The sequence below is a fragment of the Chenopodium quinoa genome, unplaced genomic scaffold (assembly GCF_001683475.1).
Source record: "Chenopodium quinoa cultivar QQ74 unplaced genomic scaffold, ASM168347v1, whole genome shotgun sequence".
Classification (NCBI taxonomy): Eukaryota; Viridiplantae; Streptophyta; class Magnoliopsida; order Caryophyllales; family Amaranthaceae; genus Chenopodium; species Chenopodium quinoa.
Window position 1 is genome coordinate 3,742,426 of NW_018743697.1, and position 21,979 is coordinate 3,764,404.

At 32.0% G+C, this 21,979-nt stretch overlaps 2 protein-coding genes across 3 annotated transcripts; both read left to right on the top strand.

Annotated features, from left to right (window-relative positions):
* The first annotated feature begins 114 nt into the window (after positions 1–114).
* LOC110684326 (protein RFT1 homolog) lies at positions 115–9,525 on the top strand. 2 transcript variants are annotated; one of them, XM_021860767.1, is made up of 16 exons: positions 115–604; positions 695–774; positions 1,503–1,597; positions 2,192–2,352; positions 3,110–3,261; positions 3,515–3,633; positions 4,110–4,273; positions 4,420–4,494; positions 5,736–5,807; positions 6,642–6,779; positions 6,894–7,049; positions 7,507–7,559; positions 7,675–7,853; positions 8,553–8,642; positions 8,734–8,879; positions 9,041–9,525. In XM_021860767.1, the coding sequence occupies exons 1-14, from the start codon at positions 538–540 to the stop codon at positions 8,611–8,613; spliced, it is 1,572 nt and encodes a 523-aa protein (XP_021716459.1). In that variant the 5' UTR covers positions 115–537; the 3' UTR covers positions 8,614–8,642; positions 8,734–8,879; positions 9,041–9,525. The 2 variants fall into 2 exon arrangements, with proteins under 2 accessions (XP_021716459.1, XP_021716460.1); XM_021860768.1 differs by lacking the exon at positions 115–604 and having other exon boundaries at positions 1,553–1,597.
* A 7,560-nt stretch (positions 9,526–17,085) lies between these two features.
* LOC110684327 (fructan 6-exohydrolase-like) lies at positions 17,086–21,538 on the top strand. The gene is made up of 7 exons (XM_021860769.1): positions 17,086–17,329; positions 17,524–17,532; positions 19,136–19,998; positions 20,102–20,260; positions 20,398–20,639; positions 20,766–20,856; positions 21,116–21,538. Exons 1-7 carry the CDS (start codon positions 17,182–17,184, stop codon positions 21,293–21,295), a joined length of 1,692 nt encoding a protein of 563 aa, XP_021716461.1. The 5' UTR covers positions 17,086–17,181; the 3' UTR covers positions 21,296–21,538.
* The last annotated feature ends 441 nt before the right edge of the window (positions 21,539–21,979 follow it).

Below are 21,979 nucleotides of genomic sequence, written 5' to 3' on the forward strand. Positions count from 1 at the left end.
GGTAGAACTACTCCATTTATTGAACTTGCCATAGTGTAGACCACTTGTCGTTAAATGCATTGATGATTAGTAAGAGTTCAACAGACTCCTTTGTCAATAACCATCTAGGCATCTAAATACTAAATCATCATATAACAAAATTCAATTATAATTCACACGGTCTTACATGCGTTTAATATAGACACAAGCCAATACGGCTAGAGATTTCCCTACTACCCCCTCACACATAATTGCACATTTGCACCAAGTTAAAATCGGCAACTCCATGATACTACCTGCCAAACCATTGAAAATGAATTATCACTCTCTAAATCAATACTCAAGTAGAATCTACCCCATTAGATATTACCCCCTTTTTAATTTCTGGAATTCCAGGCATATCAAAACCGAGTAGGCTTCAAGCATCTCGTTCCCCCTCGCCCGTTGTTGGGCTTTGGGCTTTTGACTCACTTGTTCTCCCAACACTCGGGCTCTCTTTCCCTTTAACTATTGTCTTCAACATTTTTTCTGTAAATCTGTAATCGATCACAATTCACAATGGTACAACCTCAGATCAACAATGGCGACGCAGCCAATTTTTCCCGCACATTCAAGTATCTCATGGGTTAGTTAACTTTTCGAAATTCATCTCAATTACTACTTTGATCTCAATTTTAAATGCAATTTTAGTTACCCTTTTGCTTTCTCTCTTCAGCGACGCAATTTTTGTCAAGGGGCATACCTTTTATCTTCAATACCTGGATAATTCGGCACCTTACTGCAACCGATTATGCTGTAAGAATAAGTCAATTCTCTTTTTAATACTATATTAATTTGTTTCCTGCATATTTTGATGATTTTCTGAGCAATAAATTTAGCTGCATTTCTTAATTTTTCAATTGATTGATTCTGATTTTGCTGGAGTAAAATATATAATTTTTTTTTTTACTGGGTTGTGTATTGCTGCCTTTAGGAGAGAGTGAGTACAATCAAATCCAGAGATAGATTTTGATTTGTTTTTATTGTTGTGTATGAAGAGTAGTAAAAGGCAATGGTGTAGACGGTATTTGATTTGAGGTCTTGGGTACCAACCTCCTAGACTTTAATCAACTACGCTAGTTGGCACCTGCGGTTGATGCTAATTTTTTATTTCGATTTCGAATCTTTTTTATTGCCCCTTAATTATTAATCATACTAGGCTAGAATTTATGGGAAGAATTCTCTTTTCCTAATTGAATGAAGTTGAGAGTGTTACATTAATCCAACATAAAGAAGGCTATTTTTTTAAAAGGACTTAGTGAAACCATGTTATAATCTTAATTTTGAGATGTTTGCTACCAACATGGTTACTAAAATATTTAGTGAAATATTTTCCGATTGGCAAAATATTGCGCATATGTTGATTATTATTGTCCCTGGTAGTTTAGAGTTTGTGTCTTTATGATCTTCCTGTCCTTGTACTAGGATTTTTGTACTGGAAATACTCTTCAGATCATATATTGTTATTTTCATGTAAAATGCAGCTTTATGCAGTGCAATTTCATCTGTTTGTTACTTGCATACTGTTTGTCAGTCGAGAAGGATTCAGGCGAGCATGTATGCGGGCAGAAATTAAGAGGTGTTTCTCTTGCACTCTTCCATTTTTACAATTCTATTAAGGCGTTTTTGTGTTCACCTAATTTTCAATTATTTAAAGTAAAATATATTCAAGTTCATGCATAGGTTAGTAAGCTTAAAGAAGATACATCCAGGAAAACTAAGTCTAAATAAGATGTAATAAGGGTTATTTAAGTTCCATTTGTAACTAAAATATATTTTGATAAGTTTAGCTATATATAGATTAGTTTAGGTAATGAAATTAGGTGAATTGAATGCACCCTTAGTGATTCTAGTATGACTTTTGTAAATTATGGATCATTTTTTTTATGATAATGCTGATTTTGTGCTCTCTATATGAAAAGGTTTGTGTCCTTGCATTGAAATTTTGAGTGCTTGCTCTATATATTTTTGTAGATTAATTTCTAAAACTTATAATGGAAGTGAAGGATGTTGACTATCCAAAGAATCACCAAAAATTCTATTTCTTTGTTCTTGGAACTAGTGTATAGGGTTTATGGAGGAGATAGCACATTTTCTAGTTGCCACTTGCCTTTATGCATCTAATTAGTTTAGTGATGTAAAAGCCAGTGAAAGTTTAACATGTTTGATGCAGTGATGATGCTTCAGCGAGTGAATATGCATCAAAGATATTGAAAGTAGCCTGGCTGTCTCTTCCACTTGGAGTAATAATTACAGTGACAGCATGTGCATTTGTCTTCTGGTGGCAACATTTGAGCTATTCCAGCCCTTATGGGCAGGCTATATTATTGAATGGTAATCTACTGATTATATTTAGTAGTGTTTCCTACCTAAATAGGTTTTTAGAGTTTGTTTCCACTCTCTCTCTCTCTCTCTCTCTCTCTCTCTCTCTCTCTCTCTCTCTCTCTCTCTCTCTCTCTCTCTCTCATGTATGTGATTCTCTTACTTCCAATCAACTTTCCTCCTATCCAAACCCTTTCCAATTTTTCAGATAAATCAGTCAAGACTAATTATCAGGATTTCCTAGTAGTTGGGACTTGGGGAATTTCTTTCATTTATACTTGTAGGGACAGGAAATATTTCACAACTGCTTTCAGATGTTCTGGTGACTTCTCACTTGAAGCTTCTCTGATGTCTATGTTTTTTTTTTCTTTTTTTTAAGTTATGTTTCCTTTTTTTTTTCCCCTCTATTTGGGAGATGGAGAGTGCAGTAGAGGGAGTGTAGAAGTGATACTAAAAGTGCACTTATCAGATTGTGTTGACCATGTTTGTTTCAACTAGCCCAACTACACAATGTATTAACTTCTTTAGAGGTGAATCACATTGGAATTTTGAGTTCTGTGAAATGCATTTAAATTGTAGTTTTATCTGATTTCCATTGACATACATGCAAAGTATTTTCCTCACCAATCAATTACTATTTTAATGGCCGATTAAGATGGTTGTTATAAGATAAATTTTTAATCGTGGAAGTTATAAACCCAACCACTTAACTTTTGCTTCTTCCATGGAGCTTTAAATTCCCTTAACCCAGCTGTTTTTGGCATTGCAGGCTTTGCGTGCTTATTGGAGCTTTTAGCAGAACCATTTTACATTCTTGCTCAGTATATGTTTTGTCTCAAATTGCGAATGTTGGTTGAAAGTGCTGCAACACTTTCTCGGTGTATAACAACATATGCCCTTATAGTTGGAAGCAGTGGCATGGTAAGCCATTGAACTGGACTAAGCTTGAGATACTGTTAAATACTAGAGCCCTCTTTTTGTTTTTGACAATTTTACCTGCGAAGCCTTGCAATAATTAAGTGTCACAACTAAGTCAAGAATTCCCCAGCATAATTAATGTCATGGGTGATCTTGTTTTATTTAATTTAGAATATTTTTTAATCGTTACGTATTTCATGATAAAAATATGTTTTGATTCTGTTGGTATTGTAATAAAATCAGTTGTACCTTGCAGGAAAAGGCAATTATGTTTGCTTTATCACAAGTTTCATATGGGGGTTGCGTGTTTCTAGGTTATTGGGGCTACTTTGTCTTTTATCATAAATTGCAAGGTTCAAAGCTGTTTCCTTTCAGGTAAACTTACTATTCTATATATGCAACTATGCAAGCTATGATATTACATCTAAGAGCTTCATTGTTGAGTTTGAAGACCTGCACTAGTGATTTATCCATTGTAAGCTAATGTATGGCTGCTCATCTTGACCTAAGGTTTAGCTTGCATGCAATTTGGTTAGTATCATGGGACATTTTTTTTCACACCACAATATGACTAAATTAGCATGCAACTAGATCAATAATTTGCTGGGACTACTGGAGAATCTTAATGTTGAATCATTGTGTATATGCTTACCTGTAACTTTAGCAAATTCCAATGTTTTTGGGTGTCTACACGACAAAAGCTGTCTACAAGATCCTTTTTTCTTTCTGATTTTATAAAATACTGTAAGTCCATTGAGAAACTCTTTGCCTTCATGTGTCAGGGTGAAAACTGGTTTTACCATCTCACATTTGCTTATCATTCATTGCCATCTTTATCCCTCTTTTCTCAGAATAGGTGCTATGATGAGCTATGACAAGCCGCTATTGAAGATGTGTACAGTGTTTACTCTTCAGTCGGTTCAAAAACTGATTCTTCAAGAAGGAGAAAAGATGGTACTTGTGTGGTTTGACACTCCATATAATCAAGCTGTATATGGACTAATTGATAAATTAGGTGATTTATCTTTCAATCTCTTGTTCCTCTAATGGCAATCTTTTATTTGGCTTTAAACTATTAACTAGCTAGACACATTGTGATGTACTGACAAAATTTACTGTAGGGCTTAGTTGCTTACTCTGTCTACTAATTTCACGTGTCAGGTAGTTTGGTGGTGAGAATGGTATTTCTTCCTTTTGAAGAAAGCTCATATGCCATATTTGCAAGGTCTGCTTCAGGTCAAGTTCTTTTACTCATCATCTCGATCTTGTTTATTCATTCTCTTTTGATACAAAGCTCTATAATTTTGTTCACAGTGGAAATTTAATAATGAGCATACTAGCATAATAATGTTATTTGAAGCAATATATAAAAAGGTTCAAGGTGCATCAAGTAATTGGTATTTCCCTACAGGACTTCCCTACACCATAGGTGCAGTTAATAAATGTTTAAAATTTTGTGAAAAAAAGGCTGTGCCTTATCGCACCTAGGTGCACTTCAAATTTGCTTCATCTAGACCAAAAAAAGTGTAAGACCCATATGGCCTTGCGTCACAGCACCTCAAGCATGCTTTTTCAAACACTGGTTAGAAGGGATTGCTCATATCTGCAATTGTCTTTCTCCCAGAAAATTTTGAGGGTGTTACCATGTTACTTCCAGGGCCCTATCTTTGGGGAAATATTTAGATTGTTACTCTAAGAGTCTAAAATGTGACCCTTGTGAAATCTGAGACTATATTATGCTTTAAAAGTAGTTTTAGCATCTATCAAGTTCCTGAATATATACTTTTGCCTTATGCTTGAATTACGGCTTGGTAACATCTGATAAGATGTGTCTTTTCCTGATGACCTCATTCATGATTTGTAAATTAGCCTCACTCCTAACTTATTGGAAATTTCTCTATAGATAATGGCACCAAAGTCTTTTGCTCCATCTTATGCTCTTTGTCAAAGCCTTTGTCCTCTTTCTCACCACTTTCCCCCTTTTTTTTCCTTTTGAAAACAAAGGTATTTAGGGGTAAAATTAGGCACCACAGATGAGTAATCTTGAAGAAAAATAACTTTAATGTAACAGGCATAAATTGAAAGGTTAGTGACTTAGTGGAGTAGTCACTCAACGATTGGAAACTTGTCAGTTTTGTTTTTTCTTTTTTTGTGCAAATGTCAATTCAAAGTAAAAAAGATTGGAGCAAAGACTAGTGCATTTGATGCATATTGAGATCGCTTCTTGTTATGGTCATTCTAGGTTAGACTTGTTATCCCCTTGGCTTTCCTCTATCTGTCTCTCCATCCTTGTTGCTATTGGGATCAAGAGGAGTTGCGGCTGAGCTCTAAGGGAATACTCTTACCTAAGTGATTTGATATTTTTGTTTGCCATTTGAACCTTTTCTTCTCATTCACGACAGTATATGAAGGCTACATTGCATTGTGGCAAAAATCCTGTTCATAGTTTTTATAAATTGCTGCATATCAATCTGCAGAAGATTCTAAAGATAGAAGGAAGGATCTAGGACGCCGCCTCACGGAAGCCCTAAAGCTTGTAATGCTTATTGGTATGTCTTCCTAAGTAGTTGTATAATTAATTTTTTTGTAATTTTCTTCAATCTGAAGAATCTTTTAAATATTAACAACTTATTTAGTTTGATGCTTGAAGAAATTCTTGCCAGTACTTGACAATAAGTGATGTAATAGCTTCAGTGGATATCTGCTTCAACTGTGAAGTCCATATTTTTTTTTAAACTTGGCTGTTGTTAAATCTCTGCATTTGTAAACATGAGATGTGTCGGTGTAGTGTTCACTCTGTTCAGTGCTAGTCATGTTTCTGCATGCTTGGTATCATGGTATGCTATGTCTAGCTGTTCTGGCATCTAAGTTCTGCAAACATGTGCAACTAATGGAGTACTTCTTTAATAGTGCTAATTTAGTCTGCCCCTCCGCCAGGGGCGGAGGCACATACACTCAAGTGGGATCCATTGACCCCACTTAACATGAATAAATGAAATTTTTTTCTATAAAATTATTTTTTTTCCTATAAAATTAAATTTTTTTGCCATTAAATATACGCACTTGACCCCATTAAAATTTATCTAATGTATTTTGACCCAGTTAAATATTTTTTCTGGATCCACCACTGCTCACCGCGTTCTTCTTTTTGTAAAAAATTGCATGTTTGAGTTAATTTCTTTATCTAAATCAGCTAGTATTCTTCCCTCAATATTGTGACTTTTATCTATGAGTTTTGGACAGGGACCTATTGTCCTCTTTAATTATTCTTTGTCATTGCAGGTGTTATTCTCTATTGAGAATCAGAAGTATTAAACTAAATTATAGCCTTATGATTGTCTATCCGGTACATTTGAAACTGTCTGTTTTAATTATTATCGCAGGTCTTATTTTTATGGCTTTTGGACCAAGCTACTCTTATTCTCTCTTGAGATTGTTGTATGGACAAAAATGGAGCGACGGAGAAGCTTCAACTGCTCTCAGATACTACTGCTTGTACATTATAGTTCTGGCAATGAATGGTTTGTGATATATTCTAACCATGTAGTTTTGACTATATCCACTGAAAGTTAGAATATGAGCAATATATATTCTTTTGATTGTGATTTGATTGTTCAATGTTTTCTCTGTATCAGGAACATCAGAAGCTTTTCTGCATGCTGTTGCTGATGAGAACCAACTGAAGCGCTCTAACAAGTCACTGGTTGTGTTCTCACTGATCTATGTTATTCTGAATATCTTGCTAGTACGATCAGCTGGTGCACTTGGCTTAATCTTTGCAAATGCCACAAGTATCCTTATCTGTTGTCACTTTTTTCTGCCATATTCCTTGTAATGGATTTTTCTTTTCCCTCTGATACAGCTATATTTATCCCGCTGAGACAGGGTCTTATAGGGACGTCTTCATGTATGTAAGATATCCCTAAATAGTTCAACCACCATGCTAATTCGGCCCTATACATGCATGCACATGACTAATAAGAAAATCATAACAAATAATTGCACCCCTGCTCCCCCTCCCCCTCCCTACACCCACACCCACACCAAAACATCCCTATTTATGAAAGAGTCCGTCTCAGGTTCTGTCATCAAATTCATGTACTATTATTGTACTTTCATGCCTTGTGGCTGTGGAATCAGGATTTAGACAAATCAACCTTTTTTTGTAGAAAAGCTTCTCTCTAGGTAGTAATGGCTATTATTGTCCTCATTTCTATATTCCCTGTTGTTGCCTTGACTGTAATGAAGATATGGCACTGCGGATAGCATATTCTGCTGTATTTATCAAGCAGTACTTCCAGGTTTGTCCTGTATTTTGACTCCAATCCTTGCCAAATATTTTGTGATGTAGATGTGTGGCAAGTCCAATATTGGAGATATGTCTTCTTGTACTATTAACCTCTGTCCTGTACACAGGGCTCATCGTCATTTTCATTTCGTAGCTGTTTGCCTTCTGGTTGGATAGTGCTTCTATTATCTTCAGCGGTTACTCTGTTATCTGAGAAGATATTTCTGGACAGGGATAACTTCTTGACTACATTTTTGCGCCACTTTTCTGTCGGGCTAACTTGTTTCTGTGTTTCAGCTTTTGTCATGTAAGTCTCATATCTTCTTTCTTTCCAAGGGTTCTGACCTTCAACACCCCCCTTTAAAAAAAAAAAAAAAAAACACCACACACACACAAACACCTAAAACATGTTTTGAATTGGAAGAATAAATTACGAGCTGAATAGGATTAATTCGAGGGCTATAATGATGGGGGTAATGAGGAGGTAATGATGGATTTTTAGGACATGGTGAAGGAACTTATGTTATCTATCTGGAAGTAAATTATTAGTTTATCCCTATTCACCCTATTAGAGATTGGTCCATTCCTCCGTGATTAATTTACACAATACTTTACTTCCCTTAGTTATTTTCACAATTGATAGACCCCTTTTTCCTCAATTTAAGTATGTTGTATGATTTTAGAAGACAAGAAATCCTCTTCCACTATTTGTTGTTCCCAAGATTTTGCATTGAATTTTGTGCCCCTTGCTCCCTCCCAACCTGAGTAATATGGTATCAGCTGCTGCAAAGTCATCCTATTGGGTTTTCTTAAATGATGTAGTTTTATTGGTATATTGTGTTTTCCTGAATTGAATTTAGTGGCAGGGTAATATTTACTGGTTTATGATATTGCTCAAACATGGATTCACTTCCTCCAAACAAGTTGTTTAGTGTTAAATTCTAGTTAATACGGAGTATTAATTATACAAGTACTATGTATTATGACTGGTTTTATGTACCAACAGATATCACAGGGAACGGGACTTTATTAACAAATTGATCCACATACGCCGTCATGCTGACTAGATAGTACCAGCATTTTCTCCTGTGATAAGGTCTGTTGCTCTATTAATTATTTGTTTCTCCTCATTCCCTTAAGGCCTAAATTGTGCTTTTGCATTCCTTTACCTCTTGTTTACTATGTAGTGTTTTGGGATGGATGCGAGAGAATGGAGTGCCTTTTGAGCTTGTTCAACTCTTGCAAATTGTTGACCGGTATCTACAAGGAGCTTTATCAACCAATTGGGAGATTCTTGTCCGGAGTTCAACTAATTGGCAGTTTCTTGTCCAGGGTAAAGTTGTTCACTCTCCCCTTTATTTGATTGTTTTTTAACTGCAACTTGATCATCACTCATTGTCAAGATCCAGCATGTAAATGTTTTACTTTGCCTCATTATTATATTAGTGAATTGTAATGGTCTTTATTTTTACTATTTTCCTCTTATGTTTACAGTTCTCTCTCTTTCTCTCTGTGATCCATCTTCTGAACTTTGGGGAATTGCATTGGGTGGCCTTCAGCTAGTGTTACTACTTGTTTACAGCTTTTCCTGCACAGCTCTTGTGGTGGTGGAAAATCTTGTTGCCATTGCATAATCTTAGCAATGGTTGGTTGGTCCGAGAACATGAACTTGCTGTCGGAGAAGATTAGGTGGAGCTGATTAATCCATTTTCATCTATACAAAGGATCTCTTGCATGAAGTTGTAGCAAAGAACTGATAGTGTTCTTCTGGAATTGTACTATATTATATCATAAAATCTCATGCTGAACGACACTGTACAAGTTCAATATAGACGAGTTCTTGCAGTATAAACTACTATAGATACGTTAATGGTTTTTTGTATACTTTGAGCTAGCTACATAATTCAACGGTAGAAATTCAGTGATTGATATTGCTCTCGAAGATCTTTACCATAGTATTGAAACTGTTTTTTCTAGTAGTATTGATGAGTTGAAGCCATTTTTAATTTTTTTAATGCAACTATTGTTGCTGCAGGAAATATGCTGTATGGGCCGTATGGTTCAGCATCTAGCTTGATTGAGTTATGTGGTTCAACTCTAATATTAGTGGGCTAGAAATATGCTGACAAATAATAAAGTATTGGGCTTGCTTAAAAATCTCATTGTATATATATATATCAAAAGCTTATTCAAAATTCCCATTACAGAAGGTTTTTACATCAGCAATATATCAGTAGACATGAATGTTAAGGTAAGTTTTGCAACTTCCAAACGTTCAAACCCTGTCATATAAGTTGGTTAAAGTCTTGGAGTGGTGTCTGAGACCTCCTTTCATGCCGAAATCATATACGGAGTATATTTTTTATTTAAAAAACGTCAGCCTTTTTCTATAATGTCCTGAGTTGTCTAATAATACTTCATAAGTCTCGTCTCGTTTACACCTAAAAAATGTACTCTTTTTTGGTCAACCTTTTCGAAAGTAGAACAATGTAGATCGAGGTGGGAGGATCAAAACTTACTACGTAAAAGACATTAGAAGCATTATTATTGGGTGGAATCCACTTGGTCAATTTGCAACCCTTTTTGGTGCAATCTGCAATTGCACAAAAAATTGAATATCTCTTGGAATGAACATATACACGGGTAACACACAACACAACTACTTTCTTTTATTTTTGGGTAACCTTACAAAATTTGTAGTAAGTAGTACTTATCCAATTCAAATCCTAGTATGATTTATGTAGAATTTGCTGGTTGTTAATTTAACGATACAAAAATTCACCTACTTTTTTCTTGTTTTCACATGATTTTAGTTTTTGTAACTTCACTTTTTCATTTAAACTATCTTGCATCATCATTGCCACATATAATGATATACATTTAGATTTAGATATGAATTTTGGTACACGAGTAATGTGTAACTTTGTGTTCTCTTTGGGTCCTTTTCAGAATTTTCTGAAATTTGCTTGAATAAAGTTTTTGATTGTGTTCTACTTTTGAGATTCAAGATCTCTCACTTGAATAAAGTTTTTAATTGTGTGGTGTCATTTGTAAACACATTAGTTTCAATACTTGTACCTTTTCCCACTTGTGGATTTTATATTGTTTTTCTCGCATAACTTTGTTTCCCTTATTTATTTCGGATAATGTAGTAAAATCCATATATTTGAAACATTTAATACCTTATTCATCAAAAAATAATTGCCACTTTAATTTAGAGGTCTACATTCAAAGTAACTAGCATTGACCTTTGATAGTCACAATTCACAAACCTCAAATTGTAATTACTTCATAGCTAAATTACAAACCTATAGCAACAGAACAAATCTAAATTTTTATCTTAAATTGATTGTTATAAAAATAATTAGACTGCCCAAGACATTAAAAAAGCTTTCTTTGAATTATTTTTTTTCTTGTAAAAAAAAAAACAAATAAAGAATCGTGTGAAATTGTGTGATTAAGAAGGAAATGTGTTGTTTTACAACCTTGATCATGACCCCTAATTCAATTTATGACTTAGCTTCTACTCCATATTTTTAAGTACTCTTGTAAAAATAATGGTTTTAGGTATGATAATAGCATATACTACGTATCGTTTAAGATTTTTAGAGGACTATGATTTATTTTAATGTAGATCGTCTTAAGAATATTAATATATTTCATATCATTATAAGAAAATTCTATTATATATTTAACATAAAACTGATTAAATTGCAATTCTATTTTACACCGAATACCTCACTAGTTATTATTCAGTTAAAGACCGAACAAAATAAATATTAATATAGAGTATTATAGTACATACAAATTATACTCCGTAATTCCGTATAGTATAGTACGATTGTGAATCTGTGATCCGAGTATTTCTTAATATAAGACAAAATTATGCATGTGTTTTCAAGTTAGTAGGCATGATCTACGGATGAGCATGTGTTTAATCTCGAAAACAAGCAAATCAAATTGACGTAAAATGCTAATCATCTTCTTGATGCATTATAAAAAGCTAATTATTGCTTGTGCTTTGAAGTAATTAGGTTCTCAAAATAGCATAATCTCTAGATTAGATCTTGTTAATTAAGGAAAGGTGGGCTAATTGCAGTTGACTTAATTTACAATGTTTATGCATGGTTGTCACTCTTTTTCAGGTGGTGGTGTCCAAATTAAAAACAGGCATCGGATTATGATGTCACCAATAACAATCTTTCTAGCTTCAATGACATGTTCAAGTTACCAATAATACTAAAAGGAAGAGTTATTATTAGGATAGAGACTCGTTTTCTTAGGGAAAATTTACACTTTAGTGTCCCAACGTTTAAGTAAATTCCACTTTGGTGACCCATGGTTTTAATATTCCCAATTTAGTGTCCTATCATTAGATAGTTGTTCAATATTAATGCCTAATAGTTAACAGTGTTAAACTCTCCGTTAATTTTTTCTTTTGAAAAATATCAATATTTTTTTTATTAAACTAAAGCACTAAAGCTAAATATTAGCATTAAAACATAACCAGACCATGATATATATATATATATATATATATATATATATATATATATATATATATATATATATATATATATATATATATATATATATATATATATATACTACGTGTAAAAGATGTCAATAATATAGTAGTGGAACTTCTTTCTCCTCGTGAAACTAAGAGCCATGAAACTAAGATTACAGCTATTAAACAAAAATATATCCTTAGGTATGCATAAATTGATTAAAAACAATTAAAAAGTCAATGTACTGCACTTTTAACATCATTTTTTGTAACCCAAAAAATTTAATGACTACATGCATGCCCAAAAAGTAATGTTAATAAAATAAAAATAAAAAAAAATAAAAACCCTAGAATACTATTGTTCAGTGAGGAACTTGGCGTGTTGCGATGATGCAACTGTTGTAAGATCTAGTCGCTTGGATTGAGTTTTACGATTGCGGCATTACCTTCACCAATGAATGAGACAAATTTTATTTTATTAGTTTGTGATGAATTATGGAAATGAGTAGCAGTGTAGAACCTAGAGGCGTAGAAGTTAGAGGGAAATTTTGAGAGAGATGAGGTAAATGGGTTTTGGGGGAAATTTTAGAGACCCTAATATAATTAATTAATTATACAACTTTAGTTTTTTTTTTTCTTTTCTTTTCTTTTCTTTTTTTTTTTGTTTACGGAGAATTTAACACCGTTAACTATTAGGCACTAATATTGAACAATTATTATCTAATGACTAAAATGGGAATATTGAAACCATGGGTCACCTAAGTGGAATTTACTTAAACGTTGGGACACCAAAGTGTAAATTTTCCTTTTCTTAGTGACACTCTTTTGACTTTATAATAAAAATACATAAAATTAATTGACTTGTTTATAATTACGTCTCGTACTTAAATTTTACTTTAATGTTCCAGGTACATTGTAATTATGATCTCCCATAATATTGCTAAATTTTTGTTTAGGATTGAGTAAATAATCAAAGATTTTTTTTTTTTTTTTTTTTACGAGAATAATCAAAAAACCTACCAAGAAAAGTAGGATTATACGTAGTATTAACTATCAAGAGGCGAAGGAAATAATTATTTTAGAATATTTTTAGTTGTACTTCTCTTTTCATATGAAATAATCATATATATTATTTTAGAATATATATTAAGAGGGGAAGGAAATAATTTTTTTAGGAGTAATACATTTCATACTAATTGTTTAGGATATTTTTAGTTGTACACTTGTACTTCTCTTTTCATATGAAATGTACTGTATAGTATTAGAGTTAATTAGAGGAAGAAGTATAAGGGTGAGACAATGTTCATACAATATAACATGTGATTTAAATAAATATTATTATTGTTCGGTCCAAATGAAGACTTTTTTTTTTTTTTTTACAAGCAAATGAAGACTTTTTTAAAGGGAAAATCATAAGATAGATAGATAAGTCTTATACCGCTAATTTGACTAGATAAAAGAAGGGATAAAATCAATAGTTCCACCTCCTAATTACGTGGATTATGGTAGGGCGGTTAGCCGATTTCATACCCCTTTTGTCCAATGGGAATCATGCTTCGTGTAAAATATTCACAAAACTAAAATCAAATATCATAAAGCACAAAAAGAGATTTCCTCAAAAAAAAAAAAAAAAAAAAAAAAAAAAAAAAAAAAAAACGCACAAAAAGGGAGCAGCTATATTTTGACTTCAATAATCAGTTTATGACTTATAAAATAAAATCGTACAACTCCATCTATTTTGTACTCTGTATCTCATAATACTTTACCATTGTATTTCTATTGGCTAAGCTTGGGAACGTTTGCTAATAATAAATCTAACAACAATATCTTAAATCATTCACTAGCAACCATTATAAATAATTCTCACCTCTTATGTGATAAGAGAGGTACCCCGTATCTTATCTGTAAATAGAAAAAAAATAAAAACAAAGAAAAACCATTATAAATAATTTATATCTTTACAATATATATTTTGAGACTAATTTAACAGCTTAACTACTCTAATACTGCACTTTTTTTTTAATCTACAAAGTAATACTAAGCTGTTTTTACAAGTATAAATAAAAGATATGATTAAAGTAATTATATTAATAGTATTCCAAATATTGATCAGTGCCAAAATAGTAAGGGTATACTGTATCGTATTCGTATATGTATATACTTCTTCTATTTTTTTAGTTGATATCTTTCTATTATCACGTTTGTCAACGCATGTTTTTAACGATTAATATTTCTATTACTATTGTAAAATATTAAAAAGCGGATATTAAAAGATCCCACGTGAATATGTTTTATCGTATTTATAAACCACAAAAGCGAAGCGTATTGTGTGATTAGTATAAAAGTCAAACGGTGTCAAATAAAAAAAACAGAGGAAAAGTGCATGCCATATTACTCGCAAATAAGTGCGTGAACGTATTTTAGTTCACACGTTGAAAACTAGGAATCGTGGAATTTTGTAAAATTACAAGATTTCAATGCCTAGTAGTAGCCAGTAGCCTACAACCAATGTGCCAATTAATATTATTTAACTACTACCAGTGTTATACTAGTATGGAGTATATACATACGGACATACGGTGTATTTATTTCTATATTAGAATTATATTATATATACAGGATTGATATAACACTAATAACAGTATATTTTATTTTATTGTTATTACATGTCAACAACTTGCTTCTCAAAAAGAAAAAAAAAGGGCAAAATATCTTTCGTACAAAATTATACAGTAATGAGCAATAATGAGTAAAATCCTTTTTTTCTGTCAAATATATTAGTATATGGAAAAACCTCTTTCCCGTGGAATAAACTACAATTTTGGTCGGGTGAAATTCATCAACTTTCAACTATTTATTATTTAAAATTAGACTTTTTTTTTGTGAGGCTAATTGAGTTGCATATTTAACAATGAATCAACGTCACTCACCTTATAATCTTATATTCTTATATATACATATTCATACGTATTGATTGTATATCCCTGTTTCCTCCCAACTTTATTACATTATTTTCATGAAATGGTTAAATAAGTCCAGTAATTGGGGTTACCAAATTGAAAATTCCATCTCTCTCTCTCTCTCTCTCTCTCTTTTTTTTTTTTTTTTTTTTTTTTGTTTTTTGTTTTTTTTTTTTTTTTGGTTTGTAATAAAATTCGTGTACACACAAAATAGACAAAAATCAGTACTATATGTACTTGGAGCGAGAGTGGTACGCCTAATGACATGGATGTATATTTAATTAGTAATTTAGATTTCATATAAATATTATAATTAGAAAAAATAATCTTACGTAAAGTAGTGCAATGGGCAGTGGGAAAACCCAAAATCTAAGTATGTTCTTTACTCCAAGATCTAAAGTATAGGAACGAACTACTGTACAATTTAGTGTAATAAGTGTATCCAAGGGAAGTAACATGGCGTCTGGAGCGCGTTGTAGCCGTTGGACAATTCATTAATACAAGAAATAATCAACTTCTTAAATTATTAGAACTAGACTATTAGAGTGTCCATTTTGCACGGGATATGTATATTATATGAACAATATAAGTAATGTTAAAATAATATGTTTTAAATTTAATGGTTTTGGAGGATAAAAAGTTAGAAGGTTTTTTTTTTTTTTTTCTTTTTTTTTTTATTAAGAATTATAAAAGAAGTTATGGGAAAAATAATGGGATTTAATTTTTTTTATTAGAAAAAACAAGGGGAAAAAAGTGCACAGAATTTAAATACTATTGGAGCTTTGAAGGTTTGTGGTTGAAAGTTGGTTAAAAAGAATTAAAAATAAAAAAATAAAACCCATAAACTATGAAGTTATTATATTGATTAAATGTTATGTTAAAAGATTTTTTCTTTCTTGTACTTGTGTGTTGTTAATTTGTTATGAATGTCGTTTTATTTGTTTTATGTGCATTCATAATGTGTTTCAATTTTTTTTATTCATTACTTTTTTTATTTATTATCAAGACTTCTTATTATCAATCGCACCCAATATGAATTTTTATATCAAGTTAAAGTCAATATAAAGTCTTATATGTGGCTAGCCACATGGTATGACCACTTTATATAAACACATACAAGACAATTAATTAAGTAATAGGGGTTACCTTAACATGTATATAGGTTTTTTAAATGAGAAATAAGGGTTACTCTCTTAAATAAGTAGAATTATTCTTTTATTTTTCAAAACAAAAAAATAAAAGTTACTCGAATGAATAAATAAAGTTACTTATTTCTAAATTACTTGAATTCACTCATATAATGAATTTTTGCTACTTTTATATATGGAAAACATGAGGTTACATTATTTATGAAAAATTGAGGTTACTCATACATATAAATGAATATTACTCTTATAAACTAAAGTCAAATTTATTAAGGATGATGATTATTATTACGGAGTATAATTATTATTATTATTATTATTATTATTATTATTATTGATAAAACAAATAAATTATATCCAATCTTCATCTTAAACGTACTCTCCTTTTATGTTTCAAGTTTGAAAACCCAAGGCCTCACTTAGCTCTCATATTAGCTTGAATATAATCCAATACTTGCATGAGTTCGTTTACTACAATTTGGACTACTACTTTTCAAAGCCGTAATCATACACCAATATAATTAGTACCGTATCTTATTTCTTTGATATTCAAAATTAGCATAGCCAACAACCATCAACCATGCATGAGGTATTGAGAAACCGAAATATAAACTTTGACCATTGACTAATTGTTTATTTCCCACTTGAAAATTAAAAAAATACTAGCATAGACATAATTTACACTTCAATTAACCTATTTAATTATTAATAATTATAACTGTATTAATTAACATACAAATCCTTAATTAGCTACATCTCTATCCACTTATTGCATTGATGTTTCATCTCTAATACAATATTAACCCATAAAACCTTCGTGAGGGTCCCACCATATTTAGGTTTGACTTTTTATTTCATCCTAATAAACCAATCCACAATTTCCCTATATAATACCCAAACGTATATACATGCAAGCATAATAACATATGGTCCAAACCATATAATATAACTCAAAACCATATTATTTCTTCCCAAGTTTTAATCTTCTTCAATTCATATTATTCATATCAAGCATTACTCATGGCTTCCTATAAGCTACCAAAACAAGTGACTTTGTTACTTGTTTCTCTCCTCTTCCTTGGCTATGGTGCAGCCGCGCAATCTCCACCTTCGGGTGATCCTTATCGAACCGCCTACCATTTTCAACCTCGCAAGAATTGGATCAATGGTACGTTTCAAAAACTTTTTGTATTAACATTAATTATTAATCGAGTTAATTAAATATGTACCGTATATATTTAGGTGATGAATGCCGATTGCTTGTTTTTTCATGATCAAAGGCTTAACATCTTTTTTACTTTTCCATGTTTGCTATGTGCTGGTGGAATGCGTAACTGGATGGATTATTGTGTATATTTGCAGATCCGAATGGTTAGTTTTTCTAACCTTGTGCTTCTATTTTGTTTGTACATAACTAAAGTCAACATCTTACATGTAAACTTGATCAAGTACAAAGTTTTAGTTCACTTTAGATTCTTCTCTACTTTTGTATAAATCTCTTATTTAAATATTAAAAAATTGAGTGATAGGTTAAATTTTTTATTTTTTATTTTTTTAATTTACAAGATCAAATCTCAAAATTTTGTCTAAAAATATTATAGCAACATTTTGAGTGCAAATTACTTCAGATAATACATTAAAAAGTACAGGAATTAACTACCCCATCGTAACATCTTCTACGAATCACTAAAAACATGTTAACTCACAAAAAATTAAGGCTAATATTATGGTAACTCACCAAAAGATTAAAACCTATTTTAATACGTAGTTTGGAAAAAAATACTTTTTTTTTTTTTATGATTTGTAAAGTTTACAATTATGCCAAATTGTAGGAATCGATAAAGCCTACCTACCAATATTGCTTAAATAAAGTTCTTGAATATATAAATATGGAACTCACAAAGCCACCGCATGAGTATAACCTTTACATTGACAAGCTGTCACAAAGTGGCGACCTTTTTGGATCTTGTGACTTAATTTTGGTCATTCATTATTCAATCGTATCATTTTGTAAAGCAACTTTCTGTCTGTTTTCCTAGTGTTTCAATTACTACGTACAAAAATTATCAATTTCTAATATGTCTTTTACTACTGCATCTATTTTACGTTTTTTGCAACTTTGAAAGGGTGCATGAAATTTTAGGTAAAAATTCGTTTGTGAGTGTAAGATAGAGAGAGAAAAATAGGTATGTATGCGACGAGAAGAGAAATAGGAAGAAATGACAACCTAAAAAGGAAATAAAACATTTGTTACAAATCATGTGTAGCATCCATTTTTGGCAAAAGTTGTAAAAAATATAAAACGGAGGTAGTAATAAACTTCAAATTTCATTTTTAATCTTCTTCTTCTAATTTATAAAACCATATCTTATTTGATAGGAAATTTCGTAAAGAAGATAAACTTGTTTAATTTGTTGGCTAAATTAATTAAATTTATAGTAGTTGATTAAAGATGTTTACTTATTTGTGTATAATTGACTTTTCCACTGTGTCAAAAAAAAAAAAAAAAAAAAAAAAAGACTTTTCCACATATGTTGGCAAAATTTTCTTCTTGATTTCATTACATATAGTTTCTGTTATAATCTTTGTTTGACATTGAAGACTAATAAATTACATTAAAACTGTCAATTTCACTAACTTTATTTTTTCCTGGATATTTTCGTACATTACCACACTGAGACATATACAGCTGAAAGCTACTCCGTATAAAATAATCAATGTGTATACCATATACATGCTAACTAATACGGAGTAAGAATTTACTAATTGTTACAATGAGATGAGAGTATAAGTTCTTATTCAACAATTAAATTAATAGTCAGCTCGGACTAATTAGAAGGATCATTTGCAACATTAATATAATTAGGGTGCACATTATAGGAAAACTAATTTTATGATTTATTTACTCCATACATATATTTTTTAAGATGTTCGGAAAAAAAATTCTAATATATAATATTTTTTATTTTTATAGGGCCGATGTTATACAAAGGCATATATCATTTATTTTATCAGTACAACCCGAACGGGGTAGTATGGGGTCCACCCGTTTGGGGTCACTCAACATCAACAGATCTAGTAAACTGGACACCACAACCATTAACAATGGAGCCAGAAATGGCTTCCAATATTAATGGAAGTTGGTCAGGGTCAGCCACAATACTCCCAGGAAATAAACCAGCAATTCTTTTCACTGGACTTGACCCAAAATATGAACAAGTCCAAGTTTTAGCCTACCCTAAAAACATAAAAGACCCTTATCTTAAACAATGGTTTTTGGCACCCCAAAATCCAGTCATGTTCCCTACCCCACAAAATCAAATTAATGCCACCTCATTTAGGGACCCCACAACTGCGTGGATGTTGCCAGATGGCAGATGGAGAGTGCTCGTCGGAAGCAAACGAGGACAGCGTGGATTATCCTTGTTATTTAGAAGCAAAGATTTTGTTCATTGGGTTCAAGCTAAACACCCTTTATATTCTTATAAACTTAGTGGTATGTGGGAATGTCCTGATTTTTTCCCGGTTTATGCTAACGGTAACACAATGGGTGTTGATACTTCTATAATTGGTCGTAACATTAAGCACGTGCTTAAAGTTAGCTTGGATATAAGTAAGCATGATGTTTATACAATTGGAGGTTATAATACTACCAAGGATGCGTACACCCCTGATGTGGGTTACATGAACGAGTCGAGTTTAAGGTATGATTATGGGAAATATTACGCGTCTAAGACATTTTTCGACTATGCTAAGAAGGAGAGGATTTTGCTTGGTTGGGCTAATGAGTCTTCTAGTGTTGAATATGACATTAAAAAGGGATGGTCCGGGATCCACGTAAGATTTTTCTATCCATTTTATTTTTGATGTGTTAAAATTATGTTAGTATAAAGAATAATATATTTGGGTACTTGATACAATTTTCAATCTGAAAATGCAGACAATTCCAAGAAGGATTTGGCTTGACAAATCAGTGAAGCAGTTGATTCAATGGCCAATTTCAAATATTGAAAAGTTGAGACAAAATCCTGTCAAATTATACGGCAAATTGATCAAAGGAGGATCACTAAATGAAGTCACTGGCATCACCGCAGCACAGGTAAAAACAAGACTACACATCCATCATCAATTACTATCTATTTACCAATATTGCCACATACCTACTATCATCGTAATTTTAAAATTAATAGTCACGTATACTATTTTACGATAACATTGGTCACCTCATATCGACAGGCTGATGTAGAAGTGTTATTCAAAATCAAGGACTTGAAGCACGTGGAGAAGTTTGATGCAAGTTGGACTGATCCACAGTTACTTTGTAGCAAAAAGGGGGCTTCAGTCAAAGGTGGGCTTGGACCATTTGGGCTTATGACTTTGGCATCCAAAGGCTTAAAAGAGTACACGGCTGTTTTCTTCAGAATTTTCAAAGCCTATGACAATAAATTTGTTGTCCTTATGTGTAGTGACCAAAGCAGGTAACTTAACATTTTAATTCTCTCTAATCTGTAGTTTGACCAATCAAATTTAATATTAATCTTAAGTTAAAGGATGTATGTGTGATTAGATGTGTATTAATTAACTGTTTTGTATATTGTTTGTAGGTCTTCTCTAAATCCAACTAACGACAAAACAACTTATGGAACTTTTGTGGATGTGAATCCTGTTCTTGAAGGCTTGTCTTTGAGAGTTTTGGTAAGTAATAGTTTTTATGTGCTCTATAATTTTTTAAATTGCTTAATGGTACTTTGTATAAGATAAATATATTATGTACAAAGTGACTATATTTAATTTTTATATCGATAAATTGTTAGGTGCACTTTAGAGTATGTGCTTTCAGAAGATGTTAGAACAATTATCTTAGAAATTGTTCTAAGGAAATCTAAAATGTATAGTAAGTATACATAATTATATATCGAGGTTTTAATTGGTATGTTGATTTTATGCGTGACAGATTGATCACTCAGTGGTGGAGAGCTTCGGAGCAAAAGGAAAGAATGTGATAACATCAAGGGTATATCCCACATTGGCAATCAATGAAAAGGCTCATTTATATGTGTTCAACAAAGGGACATCAGATGTTGAAATCACTGGACTAACTGCTTGGAGCATGAAGAAAGCTTCTATTGCTTAACTCGAATTAAATTAAATTAGCTCACTTACAAATCAATTTTACCGGATTTTTAGAAAGATCATATGTTGATTTTTTTTTTTTTTTCTTGTTCTTGTATTCGTTTACATAATTATACTGTTGATTGAAGAGTAAAAACATGCACACGGTAAAAGGAAAATGTCAATATACTTCTGTATGATTATCTTTTTCTTTGGAGTACTGACAATTATAATTAATAAGTAACATCTTGCGGCATATTATATATTTTTACGCTCTATTTTGTTTTGATCTTACGGAGTTCAACAGCAAGTAATTCAATAATTCATATAGTTTCCGATCCTCATGGTTAAAAAAAAAGCGCATTTTAGATGAATAATGGCCTATGATTTTTCTCCTAATTAATTTAATACTCCGTAGATAGATACTCAAATACACCATATAATTTAATTACAAACGTGCAATTACGACCAAAAATATTTAGTTGTACGTAATAAAAGTTAGAGCTGTGAATTCGGGTAAACGGGTCAGGTTTTGATCGGGTAAGAGTGGGTCGGGTCAACTCGGTCGGGTCAATTCGGATTAATTTCATAACCTGTGCGAGTCGGGTTTGGGTTGGGTCATGCTTGAGTCGGGTCATACTTCTTCTCAGGTTTGGGTTGGGATACATTCGGGTTGGGTGAACAGTATGTCGGATATAATTCGGGT

Excerpts from the sequence above, each read along its gene's own strand:
- LOC110684327 (XM_021860769.1), top strand. The coding sequence starts at position 17,182 with ATGGCTTCCTATAAGCTACCAAAACAAGTGACTTTGTTACTTGTTTCT. Across the intron at positions 19,999-20,101 it reads AGGGATGGTCCGGGATCCAC|ACAATTCCAAGAAGGATTTG; the intron begins GTAAGATTTTTC and ends CTGAAAATGCAG. Across the intron at positions 20,261-20,397 it reads CTGGCATCACCGCAGCACAG|GCTGATGTAGAAGTGTTATT; the intron begins GTAAAAACAAGA and ends TCATATCGACAG.
- LOC110684326 (XM_021860767.1), top strand. The coding sequence starts at position 538 with ATGGTACAACCTCAGATCAACAATGGCGACGCAGCCAATTTTTCCCGC. Across the intron at positions 3,262-3,514 it reads TAGTTGGAAGCAGTGGCATG|GAAAAGGCAATTATGTTTGC; the intron begins GTAAGCCATTGA and ends TGTACCTTGCAG. Across the intron at positions 4,274-4,419 it reads TGGACTAATTGATAAATTAG|GTAGTTTGGTGGTGAGAATG; the intron begins GTGATTTATCTT and ends TTCACGTGTCAG.